This window comes from Choloepus didactylus, chromosome 6 (assembly GCF_015220235.1).
Source record: "Choloepus didactylus isolate mChoDid1 chromosome 6, mChoDid1.pri, whole genome shotgun sequence".
Classification (NCBI taxonomy): domain Eukaryota; kingdom Metazoa; phylum Chordata; class Mammalia; order Pilosa; family Megalonychidae; genus Choloepus; species Choloepus didactylus.
In genome coordinates, this window is record NC_051312.1 from 6,329,647 (window position 1) to 6,348,949 (window position 19,303).

The 19,303-nt window shown below is 61.8% G+C and overlaps 1 protein-coding gene across 1 annotated transcript in view; it reads right to left on the bottom strand.

Annotated features, from left to right (window-relative positions):
• Nucleotides 1-6,230: 6,230 nt before the first annotated feature.
• Nucleotides 6,231-19,303, bottom strand: part of TPCN2 (two pore segment channel 2) — a 28,986-nt gene continuing 15,913 nt past the window's right edge. Inside the window, exons 14-25 of the mRNA XM_037838701.1 lie at nt 16,713-16,832; nt 16,513-16,572; nt 14,770-14,898; nt 13,930-13,979; nt 12,419-12,518; nt 10,527-10,598; nt 9,580-9,656; nt 8,990-9,068; nt 8,519-8,601; nt 7,954-8,035; nt 7,558-7,652; nt 6,231-6,938 (exon numbers count right to left, since the gene is read on the bottom strand). Coding sequence (XP_037694629.1) covers nt 6,860-6,938; nt 7,558-7,652; nt 7,954-8,035; nt 8,519-8,601; nt 8,990-9,068; nt 9,580-9,656; nt 10,527-10,598; nt 12,419-12,518; nt 13,930-13,979; nt 14,770-14,898; nt 16,513-16,572; nt 16,713-16,832 — 1,026 coding nt within the window. The 3' untranslated portion in view covers nt 6,231-6,859. The remainder of the gene's footprint in view (nt 6,939-7,557; nt 7,653-7,953; nt 8,036-8,518; nt 8,602-8,989; nt 9,069-9,579; nt 9,657-10,526; nt 10,599-12,418; nt 12,519-13,929; nt 13,980-14,769; nt 14,899-16,512; nt 16,573-16,712; nt 16,833-19,303) is intronic.

The window sequence follows — 19,303 nt, forward strand, 5'->3', positions numbered from 1 at the left end:
GACCCTGTCACACAGAACCCCATCATCTCAGTCACCCCAGGACCCTGTCACCCGAGGATGGACCCATCACCCCAGGACCCTGTCACACAGAACCCCATTACCCCAGGACCCATCACCCCAGGACCCCATCACCCCAGGATGCCATCACCCCAGGCCTGGACTTTGTGTTTCTCCTAAGTCAGGAAAAGGAGCTCGTGAGAGCCCCACGAGCCATGGGTTGGGGGACGAAACCCCGGCAGTCAGACCTGAGGACGCTGTGAGCTCCCTGGGACCAGGGGTGGGGGCTCCACAAAGCTCGGGGGAGCAGGGAGCTCGTGGGGATGAGGATGTGAGAGCGGGCAGTCGGCGCAGCCCTCACTGGGACGGGGGCCGCAGAGGTGGAATGTGTTTCCCAATTGCATCCTGTCCCCAAGAGGCCTGATTCGGAAGCAGGGACGTTGCAGATGGAATCGGATAAGGGGAGGCACCTGTGGGTGTGGGCCCTGACTCCAGTATGACCGGGGTCCTCAGGGGAAGGGGGAGGGGACACGGACGGACAGACAGGATGGCCATGTGAAGACAGACGCCGACTGCAAGGAGCAGCCAAGGACGCCAACGGGGCTGGACACCCCAGAAGGCTCAGCAGGTCATCCTGTGCGGTTTAGAGGGGTGCAGACTGCCCTCACCTCAGTTCCAGCCGCCAGCCTCCAGAATGTGAGACCATGAATTGGCCCCCAGTCGTGGCCCCAGGAAACTAACAGGGAGGGACGGCGGGCCCCACCCTGGCCCCTGCATGTGCCGTCCTGGTGTCCCTGAAGCCAGCCCTTCTCACAGCCCGTCCAGCAGAGCAGCATCCCCGAGAGGGACAGGGTGACTGGTGGTCCCAGGGAGCTCCTGCGTGGGCTGGACAGTCCCCACTCAGGGTCCCCAATGCTGAGGTGAGGAGAGAGCACAGGTGAGCCCGGAGCCCCTTCCATGCCCCTTCACACCTCTGGGGCCAGCCGCAGACCCCGTCCCCCAAGGCTCAGCTCCTGTCGCTGCCTGCACGGAGCCCTGAGCTGAAGGCAGCCCCACTGGGGCTTGTTTCACACGGCTCCGTGGGAGGGACCCCTTCCCAACAGGGGCACCCCATTTGCATGCCCAGCAAAGGGAGTCCAGGGCTGCCCCGTGAGGCCAGTGTGTGTTGGGGAAGGCAGGCTTTGCAGCGCTCCCCCACCCCCCGCCATGACACCCAGCCAGGGACCTGGCCCTGCAGAGCCAGTGGGCAGACCCTGCTCCGAGCCTGATGGGAAGGCCTTGTCCCAGAGACGCATGTCGAGGTTAAGGGCGAGGGCTAGGGGCCAGCCGCCTGGTTCGAATCTCGGCTCTGGTGTGCACCAGCTGTGTGGTCTTGAGCAAGTTGCCCCACCTCTCTGAGCCTCGGTTTCCCCATCAGGCATGGGGGTGAGTACTGCCCACAGCTTCTGCCTTCCCTGAAGATTAACTAAGTCAAAGTACCGGAACATAAAGTATTCGAAAGTCCCTTGGCAGAGCACGCCCTTGATCTGGGGCTTTTATTACTACTGATTAGCGCAACGATTATCATTCTCCCGAGAGGCCCCTCAGGAGCACGACAACATGTATGTGCTCTCTGCTTAGCAGACGAGGGGCTTTCACGTTCTTTACCCCGTGGGGCCGTCTCAATGAGCCTTTGAAACATGCAGATGACAAAACCAAGGCTGGGGAGGCAGCTGCCCGCCCCAACACTCCTGAGGATCCGTTTCCTGACATGGCGCTGGGAGTTGCCAAGGCTCAGCAGCACCCTCTGTCCATTCAGGCCCAGCCCAGGCCTGAGTGCATCTCCCTCCACCCGGAAGCCCAGAGGGGCAGGGCTCCTCCAGCAGGAACCTTCTGTAGCCCTTTTCCCCAAGACTGCCAGGAAGCTCCGAGCTGGCTTAGAGCAGGTTGTGGGTCCCCAGGGCTGCCTCTCCAGCCACCTCCTCCTGGCCCAGCCTATTCTCTTTTTGCATCCCTCTCCATGTGTGTGCGAGTGTGAGCTCCACAGCTGGCATCTCAGCCTAGTAAACATCGGTAGAGCAGGAGCTACCCTGTCAGCTGCATGGCACTGCCCGTGCTTTCTGGCAGTAGACAGGCATGACACCAAGAAAGGATTTGCTCACTAGCGTCCACCCCACATCAGCACTGCCAGACCCTAGGGACAGAGTGATGAGCGGGACCACCACCCCCTCCCCAAGATGGGTGAGCTGGGGCTCTGCATGTCCAGTTGTGTGATTTGGACACGGAGCCCCTAAGCCAAGGTGACCCTGGCCGGACCCTGCTGGGCTGGAGGGTAGGCACGGCTGCTGTGCTGAGAACCCAGCATCTTCCTCCAATTCCAGTACCCAGAGGGGGCAGTTTGGGTCATTTGGACAACCTGGAAAAAAGGCCTTTCTGTAACTGCCCCAGCCACCCCCTACAAGGGCAGCCTTTTTAAACACTCACCACCAGCAGCTATGGGTGCTTATTACGCATTTGCTGAAAGGAAACAAACAGGGAGGGAGGCAGACAGAAAGCTGAAGACAGGCCACCAGAGCCGAAATGGGCAGCAATGCGTGATGGGTGAAGGGTTTCTGTTTGGGGTGATGCAACAGGTTTGGGTGATGGGTGGCGGTGACGGGAGCACCACATTGTAAATGTAATTAATGCCACTGAATTGCACACTTAAAGATGGTTAAAAAGGCAAATTATATGTTAGATCTATGTTACCACAACAGCTTTTTAAGGAAACCAGAGGCAGGTAAGGCAGGTCTGGGCCACCTGGCGACAGGTGTTCTCGGGCCCCGGCCCCGCAGGTGTGCACCCATCCACCCGGCCGGCTGTGATCCAGTTACCGCCCACGAGAATAGCCAGGCCCCCCGACATCCGATCAGACGCCTGGGGGGACGCCGGGCAGCTGTCCCGGCCGTCCACTGGCCACTTTGAAGTGAGGGCGCTGGCCGGGCCCTCGCCGCCGCCTCTAATTTGCCGGAGCACTGCGGCGTCCCACGTTCCACCTTCGCTGTTCTAAGCAAGGACTCATTCTAACCTTTTAACAGGAACCACCAATTATCTCAGAGGCAGGAAACCAAATCCAGGCTGTGCTGGTGAAAGAGAAGATGTCCCCCTGCTGTGCAGAGCCCACATGAAAGGGCTGCCCCGCTTCCTGGGGTGGTCTCAGCGACAGACCGGGCCAGGGGGGGCCCTGGAGATGGCCCCAGGACAGGACCTCGGTGGCCGGCGGGGCCCCTGGGGAAACAGGGAGCCACCCTGGATGCCACCCGGTGCCCCTCGCGGCCACCCCGGGCCCCCGTGCTGCCTCCCGCTTCCACAGGCTTCTCTCCAAAGCCGCCCGCGCCCCCCACACCAGCCCCCGCGGTCCTCCTTCCCGTCCCACCACAGCCGATCGCTGCAAGCACCCCGGGGTCTCCCCGCTCAGGCCCCAGGTCTCCTCCCTTGCCAGAAAACAAAGCAAAACCCTCTGCACCCCACTTCGCCACTCCCCCGTGGCAGCAAAATTCCCAGAGAGCTGTCCCTGTCCATTGTCTGCAAACCTCTCCTCTCCCTTTAGCATCCTTTAGCACTGGGTGCACTCAAAAAAGAACAGACGTGACCCATGGGTACCTCACCACGTGTAAGACCAGAACCACCAGGAGCCCTGCCCGGCCCAAGACCGAGCACAGCCTCTCCACCTGCCCACACCCGGGGGCTCCTCTCCAGGGGCGGCCGCTCCCCCGGGCTCTGGTTCTCCACTTCCTCACTACTGCGGGTGGACTGCACCCCCTCCCCTCCCCACACCTACGTGCAAATCCTAGTCCCCAGCCCATGGCGAGATGTTACCTGGAAACACTAGGACGTCTCTAGTTGAGAGATGTCAAAGCAGATCAAGGTGGGCCCGAGTCCAGGAGGCCTGAGGTCCTTAGGAGGCCCCCTCACCTCCCTGGGGCTGTGCACAAATGGCACCTCCTCAGGACCCTCTCTGAGCCCCCTGTCTAGATGGAGTTCCTCACCCCACCCCCACATCCCCCCTTTTAGATGAGGCTCCTTGCCCCGCCCCTCCCCACACCCCTTATTTAAATGGTGATCCCCACCCTGCTTCCCCCACACACCTTTTCAAATGGAGACCCCCACTACACGCTCCCCTTCCCCTCTGACGGCCTATGTATTTTGTGGTCAGGCTCCCCTCCAGCTCGTGAGCTCCCCAACTCCTGGAAGCCGCCTCTGGCAGGGCTCAATAGTTTGTGGAGGGAAAGACCACGGCAGACATCCTCCAGGAGCACAGCTAGGAGGGGAGCTCCCACCCCAACACCAAATCTAACCCCACAGTTCTGGGGCGTCCAGGCTGAGGGCCTGTGCTGGTCTGCAGACCCCCGCCCCCTTCCGCCCCCCCAGCCTGCCTGACCCGTGCTCCCCCACCCATCCTGAAAGGCCTCCACCCCCCTAACCCTTAGCAAAGTGCTTCCCCTTCCCCTCCTGCCTTGCACTTGCTTCCCTCCCTGGGCAGGGGCCCTAAGGCTCCACCAGAAAACAGGGACCACAGGAAGTGCCCCTCATTGGTGAGAACACCCCTCATGTGTGAGAGCGGCTCAGCCCTTCCCCTTCTCTGTGGGCACTGGGATGCCAGGTGGACACCTGCCCTCTCTCGCCCGTGTGGCCTTGAGCCCAAGGCCTGGGCTGTACAGAGACGGCCACCCCTCACCCTCAGATGTGCCCAAGCCCCCACCGGGGCCGGCCCCCTCCCTTGGTGCTTCCTGCTGCTGCACCAGGCCAGGGCCCTCCTCGGCCCAAGAGGGGGTCCTGCAGCCATGCCCACCTCCTGCACCTCCTCCTGCTCCTGCTGGTACCGCCCGATACCAGCTCCTGTGTCCTCCCCCCGCCTTGTCACTGTTCCGGGGACTCCAGGGTCCAGAAAGTCACCCTCACCCCATCCTCGCCTTCTGCCCAGCCACGGCCAGGCCAAGCAAGAAAACACGGGGAACCAGGGGTCACACCAGCCCAGAAACCACAGGACACCCCACCAGCTCAGAGAGTTTGAGAGTCAAATGGGTTCTCTCCAGGGCGGCTGCAGCATCAGACCACCTGGCTGCCCCTCCTGAGGGCAGGGCCACCCCGCACAGCCCAGCACAGGCTGCAGGACAGGAAAGCCAGAGGGTGCCTCTTTGCACAACAGCTGTGAAGTCTGAGTGCGGGGACAGCCCAGGGCAGGACAGGGGGCACGTGGGCCTTCCCACACCCGCCAGGGCACGCTGGAGGGGAGAAGAACCACCCCTGTGGCCGGCGGCCCTGTGGTGCGGACGGCAGAGCCGGCTCCAGCCTCCGTCCCAGGGCTGTGCTGAGAGGACAGCAAGGAAACAGCCTCAGCTGATGTGAGGCAACAGCGAGGTGATTTTTGGGGGGCGTCACAGGGTTGTTACAAATACAACATGCCAACCCCGACCCCACTGCTAGATGGTGCAGGGGCCTTAGGAGGGGCAGGGGTGGCCACAGCCACGGCCAAAGGGCGGCCGATGGAGAGGCCTCGCGCTGGGCCCAGCAGCCCCGAGAAGCACCTACAGAACAGGCGTCCAGCCCACCACCCCCGAGGCAACAACAAAAAAAAGCCTTCCGGAAGGCAGTGGCAGAAGGGGGCACATCTGGCAGTGTTGTCACAACCCCCAAGACCCATCTGATAAATGCCCAGGGTTTCAAACTTCAGCGCATGGATTGAGAATTCACTGGGACTCATGAAACCCCAAGCGCTGGGTTCTGTGACATCTTAGGAGTCACTCTTCACAGTTCTACCGTCCTTGAGTCCCATCTCACGGACCAGCTGGAGGTCACCCGCCAGGTGGAGGCAGCACCTGCCCGGTTTCCCCTCCACGGCTGAAGCAGGCAGCACTCCAGTTCCCCATGTTCTTTCCCTCGAAGATTCCAACCCTCAGCAGAGACCTCGGGAGTGAAGCAGTCACTCGGGCTGGAAACGACAAAGCCTCTTGCCAATCTGGGCCCAGGGCGGATCGCACCTCGCCAAGTACCTGCTACATACTGCTCCACTTCCCCTCCCCGCCCCGGACACTCTCCACATGCCCCAAGGACCCCCAAAGCAGGGCCCCCGCTGGCTTATACATGCCTTTGTGCAACTTAGGAAAAGGCACCCTGGCCCTGGGGAGGCAGCTCCGTGCCAGAAGCCCTTGTGCAGTGCACAACCTAAACACCCTGACGCAGCAACCCTGCTCCACAGAAGGACTGGACTCCTGTCAGAACGAAGACGATACTTTTTTTTGCAAGACATTGATGAAAATTAATGGCATTCTCACTCATAAAGAAACACACCCAAACACACTCACCCAATTCCTAAAACAATAAAACACTGTCAAGTTTCTCTTCCTGTAAAACCGCCAGCGTCGCAGGCCGATGCCCTGGAAATGTGCCGGCCGACCAGTGCAGGCCCGTGGGCCTCATTCCTGAAGGCCGCCAGCAGTGAAGGCACCAGTGGGAATCCGCGGGGCCCGAGGGGAAGGCCACAGCTTCTTGCTTTCCAGACTGTCCTCAAGGTCCTTGTGGAGTCACCCCCTTTCCTTATTTAAAAAAATAAAAGTATCCCAGAGCAGCTTGCGTGGGAATGAGTGGTGTGGTGTGGGCACTGCCCCGAGCACTGGCGGCCGTTCCGGAGACGCTGCGGGAGAAGCTGGAGGTGGAGGTTCTGTCCAGCAGCCGGAGAGGGACGCAGTCCTGTCCCCTGACCTCCGGGAGAGCTGCATGGTCTGTCCCAGGGAGAGATCTTCTCCTTCTTGGGCACGGCCCCTGCGCCTCTTCCCACGGACGGCCTCTGCCCCGAGGCCAGCATCTCCATCCTGCCGCCCAGCCGGGAGGGCGCACCTGGGCGTCACCTGCACAGCTTCAGGTGCGGGTGCTGGCTCAGCTTCTCCACCAGCTCTTCCTCCTCCGGCTCCTTCAGGACATCCCTGCGGGATCAGGGAGGAAAGGTCTGAGAGTGAGGCGTCCTGAAGGCAGTGAGCAGCTCCTCACACACAGACAGCTCCCCTAGAAACCGTCAGGGGCACTGGCAAAAAGGAACGTGACAGAGATGAGGGAGCACAGGGACTCGGGCCATCGCCGGGTGGACGTGACCATCACAAAGCTTGACACGGTGTCCTGAGCAGCCCGGAGAACCTCCACCACCCTGGCTGGCAGGGAGAGGGGCTGTGGCTGAACCGAGAACAGCAGGTCCTAGAGGAGGCAGATCCGCCTGCCCCAGCAGGCCGCCCAGGGGCCCGAGAGCTTTCCTGTCCGGCAGCCTCAGAGGTGCCAGGGAAGAGACGGCGGCAAGGCTGCCATACGGAGGCTACACAGAACCTCTACATGCTCGACTGAGATTTTAAAGTTTTCCCCAAGCAGCCTCAGCCATTGCCCACCTGGTGCAGAACCCAGTCCTGGCCCAGCGGCAGAAACGAAGGACACCCCCGCCCCATCCAGCTCTGCGCTGCCCCGGCCAGCTCAGCAGCAGCCCAGGCGGGCCAGGGTGGCCAGGCTGACGGCAGTGTGTGTCACTGTCACCGAGGGCACCATCCCCCGCCCCCACACCTGAACATGAGCTCCACAGTCATCTGGTAGGGGGTCTCCAGGGTCTCAGGGAGGTTCTGCAGGTGGTCGCAGCGGTCCCACTTGTGGATGAAGTTCTGGCAGGTGCAGGGGGGAAGGGGCCGGTGAGGGAGCTCCTGCCGGGAACCGAGCCTGGCCCCCTCCCTGGCCCCTCCAGCGTCAGCCCCAAGTTCTCGGGGGTCAGGCCATCGGCTCCCTCCAGAGCAAGATGCCCAAGTCGCCCCCTTGAAAGCTGGTTCCAGCCTGGCCCAGGGGCCTGAGCACCCCACGAGTCCAGTGTTGGACTGAGTCCAACCCAGCTCAGATTCCGCAGCCTCGGGCCCACCGGAAAGTTAGGAACCACCACAGAGACCGGCCGCAGGCAGGGATCTCGGATACCTCCAGAATCAGAGCCAGAAACAGGTTGAACCAGATGACAGACGACACCAGCCACCACAGGACGAAGTAGAGCTTGGACCACCTGCAGGGACAAGGCCCACCATGAGCAGAGCGTCCACTCGGACAGCACTGATGGTATCCACTGGCGTGTGCTGGCTCTCCTGGGAGCGTCCCAGGAACTCCACGAAGCAGGACAAGATTCCCATTTCACAGATGACCAAGGCGAGGGTGAGACGCGCTCAAGGCAGCATGGCCACAAGAGGGGCCCTGGGACTGACCCCAGGGCGTCCATGGGGGCTGGTCCCAACTCTTCCACCTCCAGCTCAGTGGTCTCAGATGTCCACTCCCCAACCCCGTGGCTCCTGCCTGGAGGAGCACTGCTGCCGTGGAATTCCCCCGGAGCCCCGGTGGAGCTCCCTGCATGCCATGGCGGCCGGCGGGGAACCCCTGGTACATGGTGGGGTGTGCTGGAGGGGGGATGAGGGGCGAGCAGGACACTGCTCTCTGGGCAGTCCCACTGCCTTCCGACAAGGGGAGTGCGGAAGGGACCTGGGGGGCGACTCACGGGCCCGCAAAGCGCCGGTAGGCGTCCAGGAACACCTGCCAGTTGTTCACGACCATCACGTTCCAGAGAGTGGTCAGGGCGGCCTGCAAGGTCAGAGGGTGGGTCAGGGCGGCCCGCAAGGACAGACGGAGGGCGCGGTTATGGCGGCCCGCAAGGTCAGAGAGTGTGGCCAGGGCGGCCTGCAAGGTCAGACACAGGGCGCGGTCAGGGCGGCCCGCAAGGTCAGAGGGCGTGGCCAGAACGGCCTGCAAGGTCAGACACAGGGCACGGTTATGGCGGCCTGCAAGGTCAGAGAGTGTGGCCAGGGCGGGCTGCAAGGTCAGACAGGGCGCGGTCAGGGCGGCCCGCAAGGTCAGACACAGGGCGGGTCAGGGGGGCCTGTCAGGTCAGGCAGAGGGTCCGGGAGGGGGTGGGTGGAGGGGGAGTGGGGAGGGAGGGAGAAGGAGAGACGACAGGGGAACGCGGACTCACTGCAAAGTCGTCGAAGTTGTTGGGCCAGTACTCCAGCTGCTCGAAGGAGCCGCAGGGTGCTGAGCTGTTGGAGGCCAGGCTGGGAGGACACGGTCAGCCCCGGTCACTGGGGGGCCTGGGGACAGCGGCCTGGGCAAGCCACACCCGAGCCCCACCCTGGCCTCCGTCACGTGGGGTGGGCAGCCCAGGGCCCCTGAGAAGCAGGGTCGAGCGAGGACAGCACAAGGAGGCTGGCGGCAAGCACACCGAGGGACTGCACGTGGGCGGCGGGCAGGAGGACGCCCAGCGAGGAGCGTCTGGGAACCTGCCCGTCTCAGTTCTACCACCACCACTGTGGCCCTCTCTGCCTGCCTGCTCGGCTGGGCCCAGAGGTCCACGAAGTGGGGTGGGGAACGGGGTGCTGCTGTGAGCAGGGCCTGGGAAACACTCAGCACAGGTGTGTAGGGGAGCCCTGAAGGGAGGCGGAGGGGAGAGGGGAGGGGAGGGCAGAGGGAGGGGAGCAGAAGGCCCACAAGGCCCTGCCAGCCACACTGCCACAGGCCTCGCCCTCCATGCCGGACCCAGAGGTGCCCGCTTTGGAGCCCCCTCACCTGCTGTTTGCAGCCGGAGGCACGACGACTCCTCGGAACAAGTTAATGCCAACGATAGCGAAGATGTAGTACACCACCTGAGGGCAGCATGGCCTGGTCAGCACCGCCGGCGGGCCCTGGCCTCCTCCAGACCCCCCGGCCCCAGGTGGAGCTCGGCCACGCGGCAGGACCCCCAGAACCAGGCCCCGAAGGGTTGCCTGGGGTGGGGGGGGGTTTCCCCCAGCAAACACACCCTCATTCTGGGGTCTCCACGGGAAGCAAAATCTTGGGCCTCTTACAAGTTTGTCTCATCAATTTCTCAATAGGGCCGTGACCCAGAAAAAGTGAAGGACTCAAAAATTATTAAAAGCATCCTCTGGTGTCCCAAGGAGACGCGGTGGCTCAGCTGCCAGCCAGACCGGCACTCCGAGGCCCTTTCTCTGAACGGTTCAGAATCCCACTGGAGCCATCCGGCTTTCCTGGCCCGGCCCTGTACTTTCTGGGCCTCAAAACTCTGCTGCTGCCCTAAACCCAGGGCCCCTTTCTAGGAAGCGCTGAGCTGGGCTGCCTCTGCACCCATTAGGCCCCCACAAACCCAGAAGTTCTGCACCCATCAGCCCCCACATGGACCTGGGGGCCTCCTTTTTAGAAAGCTCTGCACCTGTCAGCCCCCCACAAACCTGGGGGATTCCTTTCTAGAAAGTTCTGCACCCATCAGCCCCTCCCCCCACATACCCAGGAGCCTCCTTTCTAGAAAGTTCTGTGCCATCAGGCCCCACGGCCCTGGGGGCTTTTTTATACACAGCTCTGTTCCCTGTCAGCCCCATGGACTTGGGACCTCCTTTGTGGCAAGCTCTGCAGGCAGCAGCTCATGGAGCTCCAGCCCATGAACTCCTGGCTTCAGCAGCTCAGGCCCTCCCCACCCCTGCCAGCTGCAGCCACAGGCCAGTGCGGGGCGAGGAACTCACCACCAGGATCCCGGCGAAGGCCTGCATGTTCCTGAACAGGTCCAGGAGTGTCCGAGTCACCAGTGCCATCAGCTGAGGACACAAATGAAGTGCAGCCTCAGTCCTCAGGCCCCACTGCGGCCCACTGTGACCCACGGCCCCGGCCCACCACCCCGGAAAGGCAGGGGGCAGGGGGCAGAGGGCAGGGGGCCAGCACCACGGGCAATCACATCAACTATACCCACCCGCACACACACCCCCACACCCACCCACCCAGCCTATGGGCCCCAGGGCAGAATTCCCAGCCCCTGTGCCCACGACCTCAGGCCGCATGCTGCCAGCCACCCTCTAAGGCTGGTTTCCCTCCGCTGTGATCTGGCAGCTTCACAGAGATGCCAACCTGGAAATGGCCAGGCAGGCCCCTGGCAAGCAAACCTGAGAACTGGTACCTCAGAGACCCAGCCAGGGACCCCACAGCCACCCAGGCCTCCTCCTCACTCTACAGGCAAACCTGAGCTCAGGGAGAGGCTTTAAAACCAGCCTACTTTACCCCACCTAGAAAATGAGAATAAAATAGTAACACTGAATGCCAGCAGATGAGAACCCGTTGTGTGTACGTACACAGGTGTGTGACTACATGCATATACGTATGCACGTGGATGTACATGGATGTGCAAGTACACTGTGTGTGTTGCAGTGTGTACCCATGTGTATTGCACAAGTAGAAACGTGTGTATGTGATTACGCACATGAGGGTATACACGTGTGCTTATGTTCTGTATATGTAACTATGTACACATCTGCACGCATGACAGCATGACTGTGTCTGTGCATGTGTGTTTACATGACACATACATGTGTACGGTTATGTGCCTCTGTGTATATTTTTGTACATATCTGTATTTTGTGTATGAATGTGTGTGTGCAGTCACATGTGTGCATGTGATTGTCTATGTGTAGACTTGCACGCTTATGGATGTCCAGAAACTGTCCATGTATAGCTCTGCATGTGTGACAATAATTGCACGGTTTTGTGTGTATTATGCGTGCACATGTAATTATATGCATAAACGTATATGTCACATATGTCTGTATCCACATCTTTTCGTCTATGAATGCGTAAGCAATTTTGTGTCTGCATGTGAGTGTGCACATGTGTGTGGTTGTGAGTGTGCGTGTGTGCAGGCCTCTGCATGGCAGCTCCCCCAGGACCTCCCCAGCCACCTCCAGAAGGGAAACATGGCCAGGCCACGGGAGGCCCCCAGCTGGGACAGGTGCACAGCCTAGAGAGAAGGCTGTGGCGCACGGGGAGGGGCTGGATGCTCAGCAGGGGGAAGGCTCTGACCGGCTCGGGTTTTTCTCCTGGAAAGTTCTCAGGAAACTAGTGAAGGGAGCGGAGAGCCTCTGTGCCAGGCCCGAATACCCCCAAGTCCTCTCGGCTGGCTCTCCACCCCTTCAGGCGGGCGTTACTCCCACTGACACGGCAAAGACAGAGGCTCAGACGTGGTCGTGAGCCCCTGTACCTGCTTCTGGAGGTCCAGGAAACAAGCACCTGGTCAATCACACCTTGGCCCCATTGCCACAAGGAGCTACTGGGAGCCCAGGCAGAGGCCCTTCTGGAAACCTCAGAACTGGGAACCTGGTGGCTCCAGCCGCAGCCCCCACCGGGTGTCGGGTGGCCTCTAGGAGCAGCAGACTCTCTTGTGCCAGGCCGAGCGCTGCCCAGTCACGCTCCCCTCCCCGCCCTGCTCTCCCCGCCCCCGCAGGGCTGCACCTCCTCCCACCCGACTCCCCCAGCTCCAGCGGGGGCCAGGGCTGGACGGAGACGCCCTCAGTCCTGCCACCCAGGGTCACGCACTCCCTGGGGCCATCGGTGGGACAGGGAGGGTGCGGGCAGCCCGTCACCCACGCACCTTCATGTTGAAGATGATGCGCAGGAACCGAAACACGATGAACATGTTCACCAGCCGCGCCATGTCCCACAGGGACAGCAAGCCCAGCATCTCTGGCTTCCTGGGCCACACGGAGGCAGGTCAGGGAGGTCCGGGGCCCACGGAGAGGAGAAGAGGAGAGGGTGAGACAGAGAGAGGTGCCCGGAGAGCAGTGGGGGCGGCAGGCACTCAGCCCACAGCCCGCGCTAACTGGAAAGCTCCGACCCGGTGAGCCCACTCCCACCACCGCCCCCTTCCACCCACACAGCCCTACGGGGTCATGAAGCTTATATCCACCTCCGAGCCTCCACCTCACAACGGAGAGTCCAGGGATTTGGGGAGGGGGTCCTGCCTGAGCTCTCACCACTGAGTCACACACACACAACTGGGAACGGCCCTGACCTGACCCCTGACCCGTGTCCTTCCCTTCCCAGAAGTGCGATGTCCAGCAGCTCTAAGCGATCTTTAGGAACATGGGACCTTTGGCTCTGCAGATGCAGGTGCTCAGCAGCGCGGCTCCCGCAGCCGCTCACGCTGGTCAGGGGATGCCAGGCACGGCTGAGGAGGGCCCTCGCCCGGCCACGGTCACCCCAGCCCAGAGACAGAGCCTACCCAACGAGGGGCTCCCAGGGAGGGAGCCCCAAACAGCAGGTCTTTTTGCCCAAACTCCCCTCAAGCAATTTCAGCTTCTTCACAAGCCAAGACAGACGTGTCAGAGTGTGACACTGGAAGAGCCAGGCCCGCCCAGGGCACTGTCTGCGGCTGGGCACTGGGCCGGCCACACCGGGGCCCTCACCCACTGGGGCACCACAGCCTCTGCCGTCTCAGCCCCTTCTCTACATGACGGAGGCCCCTGCACAAGGCTGGGCCAGCCAGGCCACGTGCCCCTGGGGTCCCCACCCAGGACGGGGCAGTGGGGTGGTCAAGCGGGAGGGGGGCCCAGAAGGGAGAGGGGCCCAGATGGGAGGGGGCCCAGAGCGGGAGGGGACCCAGATGGGAGGGGCCCAGGGCAGGAGGGGGCCCATGGTCGAGATGGGTTCCACCACTAGACAGCGAAGAGAGTCAGCCCAATTCCTGGGATGACAAACTACCCCCGAGCTTGGTCAGAAGCAGGCCCACTTTTAGCCCCAAGGACATCTGAGGGTCACATTTCAAATGCCTGGGCTGGGGGGAGAGCAGCCAAGTGCTCCCTGAAGGTCAAAATAACAGCTTGCTCTTCACAGCCTCTGAGAACACTATCGTTCCAAAGACAAGAACGTTCAAGAAAGACCCCTCAAGCAACGAGGGGGTCCACTCCTCCACTAGGAGCCCTCTGTTCGGCAGGAGCCTCTGCAGCCCACGTCCAGGTGAGCCCACCTGCTCAACCGTCCCTCAGGCGCTCTGCCCTAGGATCAGAGAGGCCCGAGCAAGTGGACCGGGGACCCTGGGCAGCCCCTGGAGACCCCTCCCCAGGTGGGGGTGCTAGATGGGGCGCTGTTTACTGGGTCACATACCAGCCTGGGTGTGGGAAGCGGTACACAGCCAGCGTGGAGATCTCCAAAACCTTCAATTGCAAGAGAGAAGGTGGCATTGCCACAGCAGCACTAACCCGGGCCGCTCGTGAACGAACCATAGAGCTCATGTCTGGTACATTCTCCCCAAAGGAGGCTTTCGGGGAGAAAGCAGAGCTTACTCCCTGACGCCAGGGGTTGGTTCCAAATGCCGAGACTTTCTTCAGCTCAGAGAGACACCCCAGTCTTGCGGATCTGGGGGACCCACACATGTATATAAAGGTCGGGTCAAGGGAAAAGCCCAGGGAGTCTCAGGTGCTGGAGAAACACCTTAAGCAAGGACTAAGCGCCCTTCTAGAATCATCTTCGCTCACGTCCCGAGGGGCCACTAAACAGTCCGAGGTGAAAACCCACACCAGACAGGAGCCTCACCACAGGGTCCCAGAGGAGAGGGAACGCAGCACTTCCCGAGCACGCCCTGGGGGCCTAAGCCCGCCCACCAGCCAAGGGGACACTGGTGCCTTGGAGGCGTTGAGCTGTGCCCATGCTCGCTCCGCTGGTGAGAGCTGGGGGGACCATCCAGCCTCCCCGGGACTGGGAGAGGCAAGAGCATCATCAGGCTGCAGCCTGCCCCCCGCCATGCTCAGATGGCGGCCAAACCCCAGCCCCCGGCAGCACCCCCTCACCCCGCCAATGCCCAGCCAAGCAGCTCACACGTGGGGAAAAGCAGCCCCTCTCACTCGAGGCGGGAGCCCCAGTTCCCACAGCCCCCCGAACTGCACGTGGAGCTCAGCAGGCCCATCTGGGAGAGGCCCCCACCCCAGCCCCCAGCCCCAGCTTTACCAGAAGCACTAAGGTGAGGAATCCGTCAAACACGTTGCTGGGGTAGGACAGGTACCCTCGAAGGCCCAGGGCAAAGATCTTCAGGGGAATCTCCATTACGTAGTACAGGATGAAGACGCAGTTGAGGACCTGCAAGGGGCAGAAGGCAGACGTGGGATTCAGCCCTGGTGCTGCCAATTACCCGACAGCAGAGCCACCCACTCAGCCCGCAGGGGCCCTCGGCTCACGGAACCTCCCCAGCCCCTCCCCAGCCCCAGCCGACACTGCCATCAGCTCCCTCCCAACCCCTGACCCACTGCCTATGTGTCCTCCCACTCCCCTGCAGCCCCCGTGCCCACCCGCCCCTTCCTCCTCCGTGCCCTTCCCTCCTCGACTACCACAGACCCAACTGCCACACACCTGCACCCCACCCCAGGCCTCCCCACCTCCCATGAGCCCAGCCACGCCCCAGGCCAAACCCTTCCCCTGAGCCCCCTGGGCCTGCTCTTGGGATGCATCCACCACTGGAGCCCGGGAGCAAGTGGAGCCTGGCATCGCCTCCCCCCATACCCCCAGGACACCGCAGCCCCCCAGTGCTCTCCCTGCCGCCAGCCTGCTCCCACCCACCGCCAGTGACTGAGCCCGAGCCCCTTCTCTCTCTCCTCCCAGAGCCACCAGCCTCCTTGGGGTCTCCTGCCGCCCCCCTGCCCTCCAGTGGCCTCTGGACTCCCCCTGGGGTGAGGCCCTCGGGACAGGCGCCCCTCCCTCCCGGCAGCAGCCCTCCCGGTCCCGTGGTGACGGCTCGGGGGCTGAGCACCCCCCGGTCGGGGCCTCAGGGCCCAGGTCTTTCTGAGGCCAATGGGGAAAGTCATCTGGGCCTCACCGGGGGAGCCCACGGAGGGCAGGGCAGGGGCTGGCGGCCCACCGACCCCCTCGACGTCTCCACTGGCTTCCAGTCCAAGTTCTTTGTATTCTCAGTCACTGCTTTTTGTTCACACCCGACACAGGGCACCGGCAAATGCCGCAAACACACTTTGCTGACAGGCAGTTAGTGAGGGGCCAGAAGGATGGGATTCTGCAAAACCAGCTTCGCCTGCCCAGAAGCGCCTTAGAAACAATCACCCTGACTGTAATACTTGGAAAGCTATCGTTTAAAAAAGCAAAATGAGGGTCAATTGCACTCAATTTGACATTTCACTTAGGAATCGAAAAACGGCCACCATTGCAACAAGTAACTCACGAAAAGCAGCCTGAACCCCTCTTCTGTCAGCAAGGAAAAAACTCAACAAATTAATAATAATAAAATTTTGTTTTCCTTATGTGTAAATTAAAAGGATTTCAAACATAACTTCATGAGAACCATTTTTCCATTTTTGACACTACAATAAAGCTGAACTTAAGATCTATGACTTGATAAGTCATTTTTGCATTGATAAATTAAACTTCCTTACACGACTAGAGGAAATTAAATGGCTTTCACTAATTCACTATCGTTTCATGGAATCACCTTCACCGCACACCCACCGATGGGCTGGCGCACCACGCTCCGATCCGAGCCACTGCCACCAGGTCTTGCTCCACCCGCCACACCCCTCGCCCACCGGGTGCCCCCGCACGGCCTCTCCCTGCGCCCCGCACCCCCCTCCTCCGTGACGCCCACCCACCCCTGCACCCCGAGGCTGCGCTGCCTCCTGCCGGCAGGAGAGCATGGACGGCACGGAGAGCGTGGACGGCACTGGCCCGCGGCCGCCCCGTGGAGCTCACCCCCAGGATGAAGTCGTCGCGGTCGTCAGGCATCATGTCCGCGTCCAGCACCAGGAACACCTGGGGAACCCGAGCGGGCGACTCACCAGGCCGGCCCCCCTGCCGCGCCACGCAGCCCGGGCACCGCACAGCAAGGCCACGCCACCCCACGCGGGGAGGCGCCCCCACCCCCACCCCAGACAGGGCCCCCCAGGGCTCACAGAGATGGACACGAGGTTCCCGAGGGCGATGACGTTCCCCAGGTAGTCGAAGCAGTGGTGGCTGAAGAAGAACTGGGCGCTCTGCAGAAGCGGAGACTGGTACTCGGGCCGCGGCGGGTGCTGGAAGGGGACACGCGCTCAGAAGCAGGGCCCCAGACTGCGTGGCCGTCGGGAGCCTCCGAGCGCTGAACCCCTTGTTCTGGGATCCGGCCGTTGTCCCCCTTGTCGCCTACTCTAGCCTATCCACACTGAGACAAGCCCACACCGGGTGCTCACCGCAGCCATCTTTACAGCACCAAAACAGAAGGAAGAAATCACTTCCCTGAGACTGAGAAATGCAAGACGGAGTATGACATGGGAATTTTAAGCGTGTGCAAGGTCCATCCCAATGTGAAAAATGCCACGTACATAAAAAGATATAAATTGAACGGTAATAACCACAACAGCTTAACACAGGAACAAAATAACTCGTGCTGCTAACAGGTGGGAGAGGAAAATGGCCAAGGGCAACTTGGTAACAGCCAGTTAAACCTGATGCTTTCGGGGCTCACACCCCGAGATGACTGCATGCGTGGAAGGACAGGCGTGGAAGACCCCACACAGCAGAGACCACCGTAGCAGGCCACAAGGAGCAGCCGGCCCTCCCCGGCCAGGGCCAGGCCACAGTGCAGCAGCGAGAGGCAGATGGAGCTGCACGTGCGCCGTCCCCGGCAGGAGCCACCAGCCACGGGGGCCACTCAAATTTACATCCAGCAAAATTAAAACTTCAGTCCCTCGGCTGCACTCGCCACCTTTCAAGTGCTCCACGACCCACGTGGCCACAGCATCAGATGGGCACGTACGGGCACTGCCCCCTCACACAGAGTTCTAAGACGAAAACGGCAAGATCTGCAAGAAACCGCTGCGTGAAAGGGGTGAGCTGCAGAGTGAACACTGTGACACCTCACATCTATGCCATTTTCTCGAGAAGCACATCTGCGCCTGCACTTGCACACGGAAAGATCTGGAAGAGCACCAGAGCACGGGTCCAGACAGAGGGGCTCTTCCACTCGGGACCGGCTCGGCTGTGCCTTCCACGGCCTCCGCGCTCTCCCTCTGCCCTTCGACACCGGCTCTGCAGCAAGGGGCAGCTCCCTTCGAGCCCGTCGTCGATGGGGGGCACCGCCTGGAGCTTCCAGGCAGAGGGAGTGGGAGAGACGCTGCGGGAGGCAGGGGCGCTCATGGCTTTTAGCTGCCCCGGGGGTCAGCTCCGTCCCCACCACGCGCCCTGGCAAAAGGCCCCTTGGCGACCCCACAGCCTGACCCGTCACTAGCTTTCCCAACCTTTCCACAGTCCTCGACCCAGAAAACGGCGCCCCAGAAGCCCCTGGCCGCGGGGATGCCCCGATTCCCTCCACACACACACACCCCGTTGCCGACCCCCGCGAGGCCTGCCACCTGTGGCCTGAGCCACACCCTCTCCAGAGAGATCCGAGCCCCAGCCCTGGGGAGGGGCCCCTTCCAGGCCTGTGCCCCTCGGCCCCAGGACACCGTGCGGTGCTCCCTCACAGCCCCGTCACGGGTCCACCAGGGCCAACACCTCTTTATGCCAAGTGCCCCCTGTTCAACCACCGGTGGCTGCTGCCTCCCGACCATCCACGTGGTCAAGGGCGAGTTCAGCTTCACCCAGTGCTCAATGGTTACGAGAAGAACGTGTGCATGTGCCACCAGCGTAACCAGGAAATAATAAAACCCTTCACCTCCGGGTAGGGGATGACACAGATGTTTCTATTTTCATCTATTGCCTATAATGAATGACAACAAGGTTTTTAAACCCCCCCAAAAAAAATTCTCACTAAAAGAAGTAAAACGTCTCTCAGGCACCAGCAGGTGTGGCCTTTGCAGCTGGTTAACGGTACGGGCAGCTTCCTGCCCCGGCTGGGCTGACGGAGGGGCTGCCTGACCCGGGGGGTTTGTGGAAGGCCCTGCTCTCCTGACACCAGTCTGCCTGGCCGGCACCTCGCTGCCCAAACCACGCCCGGGCACCTGGGCACACCCCAAATGAAGCCATCTGGGGCGTCCTAAAGTCACTACGAGGATGCTCAGCTCCATCTAAATCCTCAGCTCTGGGCTGAGGCCCCGAGGCTGCACGGGAAGAGGGGAGATAGGACCAGAGAGGCCCAGCCAGGGCCCGAGCCCGAGCCTGAGTGTCGGAGCCCCCCAGGGCAGGGCCTGACCCATGGCTGATATGCCTGCCTCGCCATAGGGTAGGGGATGATAGGCTCTGTCTGTCCTTCTGCAGCACTAGAGGTGGAGGAGGCCCCTCCTTTTTGACGTCCCCAAACCCTCATGCTGGGAGAGGGTGGGCATGGAGGCTCTGGACAACCGGGACTTGGCAACATCCCACAGGCCCAAAGGCCAAGCGCCAGGGAGAGCACGGGGTGGCCCAGCAGAGGCCTCTGAGCAAGGCCCCGGAAACAAGAGCCACCTCTACAGCACCCTTGAAATGAGCAGCCTACCCCTGCCGGGTGCACCTGCACCAGGAAAGGGGCAGGGTCAGGGCACGGGAGGCCACGGCCGCTGCCGAGCAAAGCTCCTGGCTTGGGAAGGGG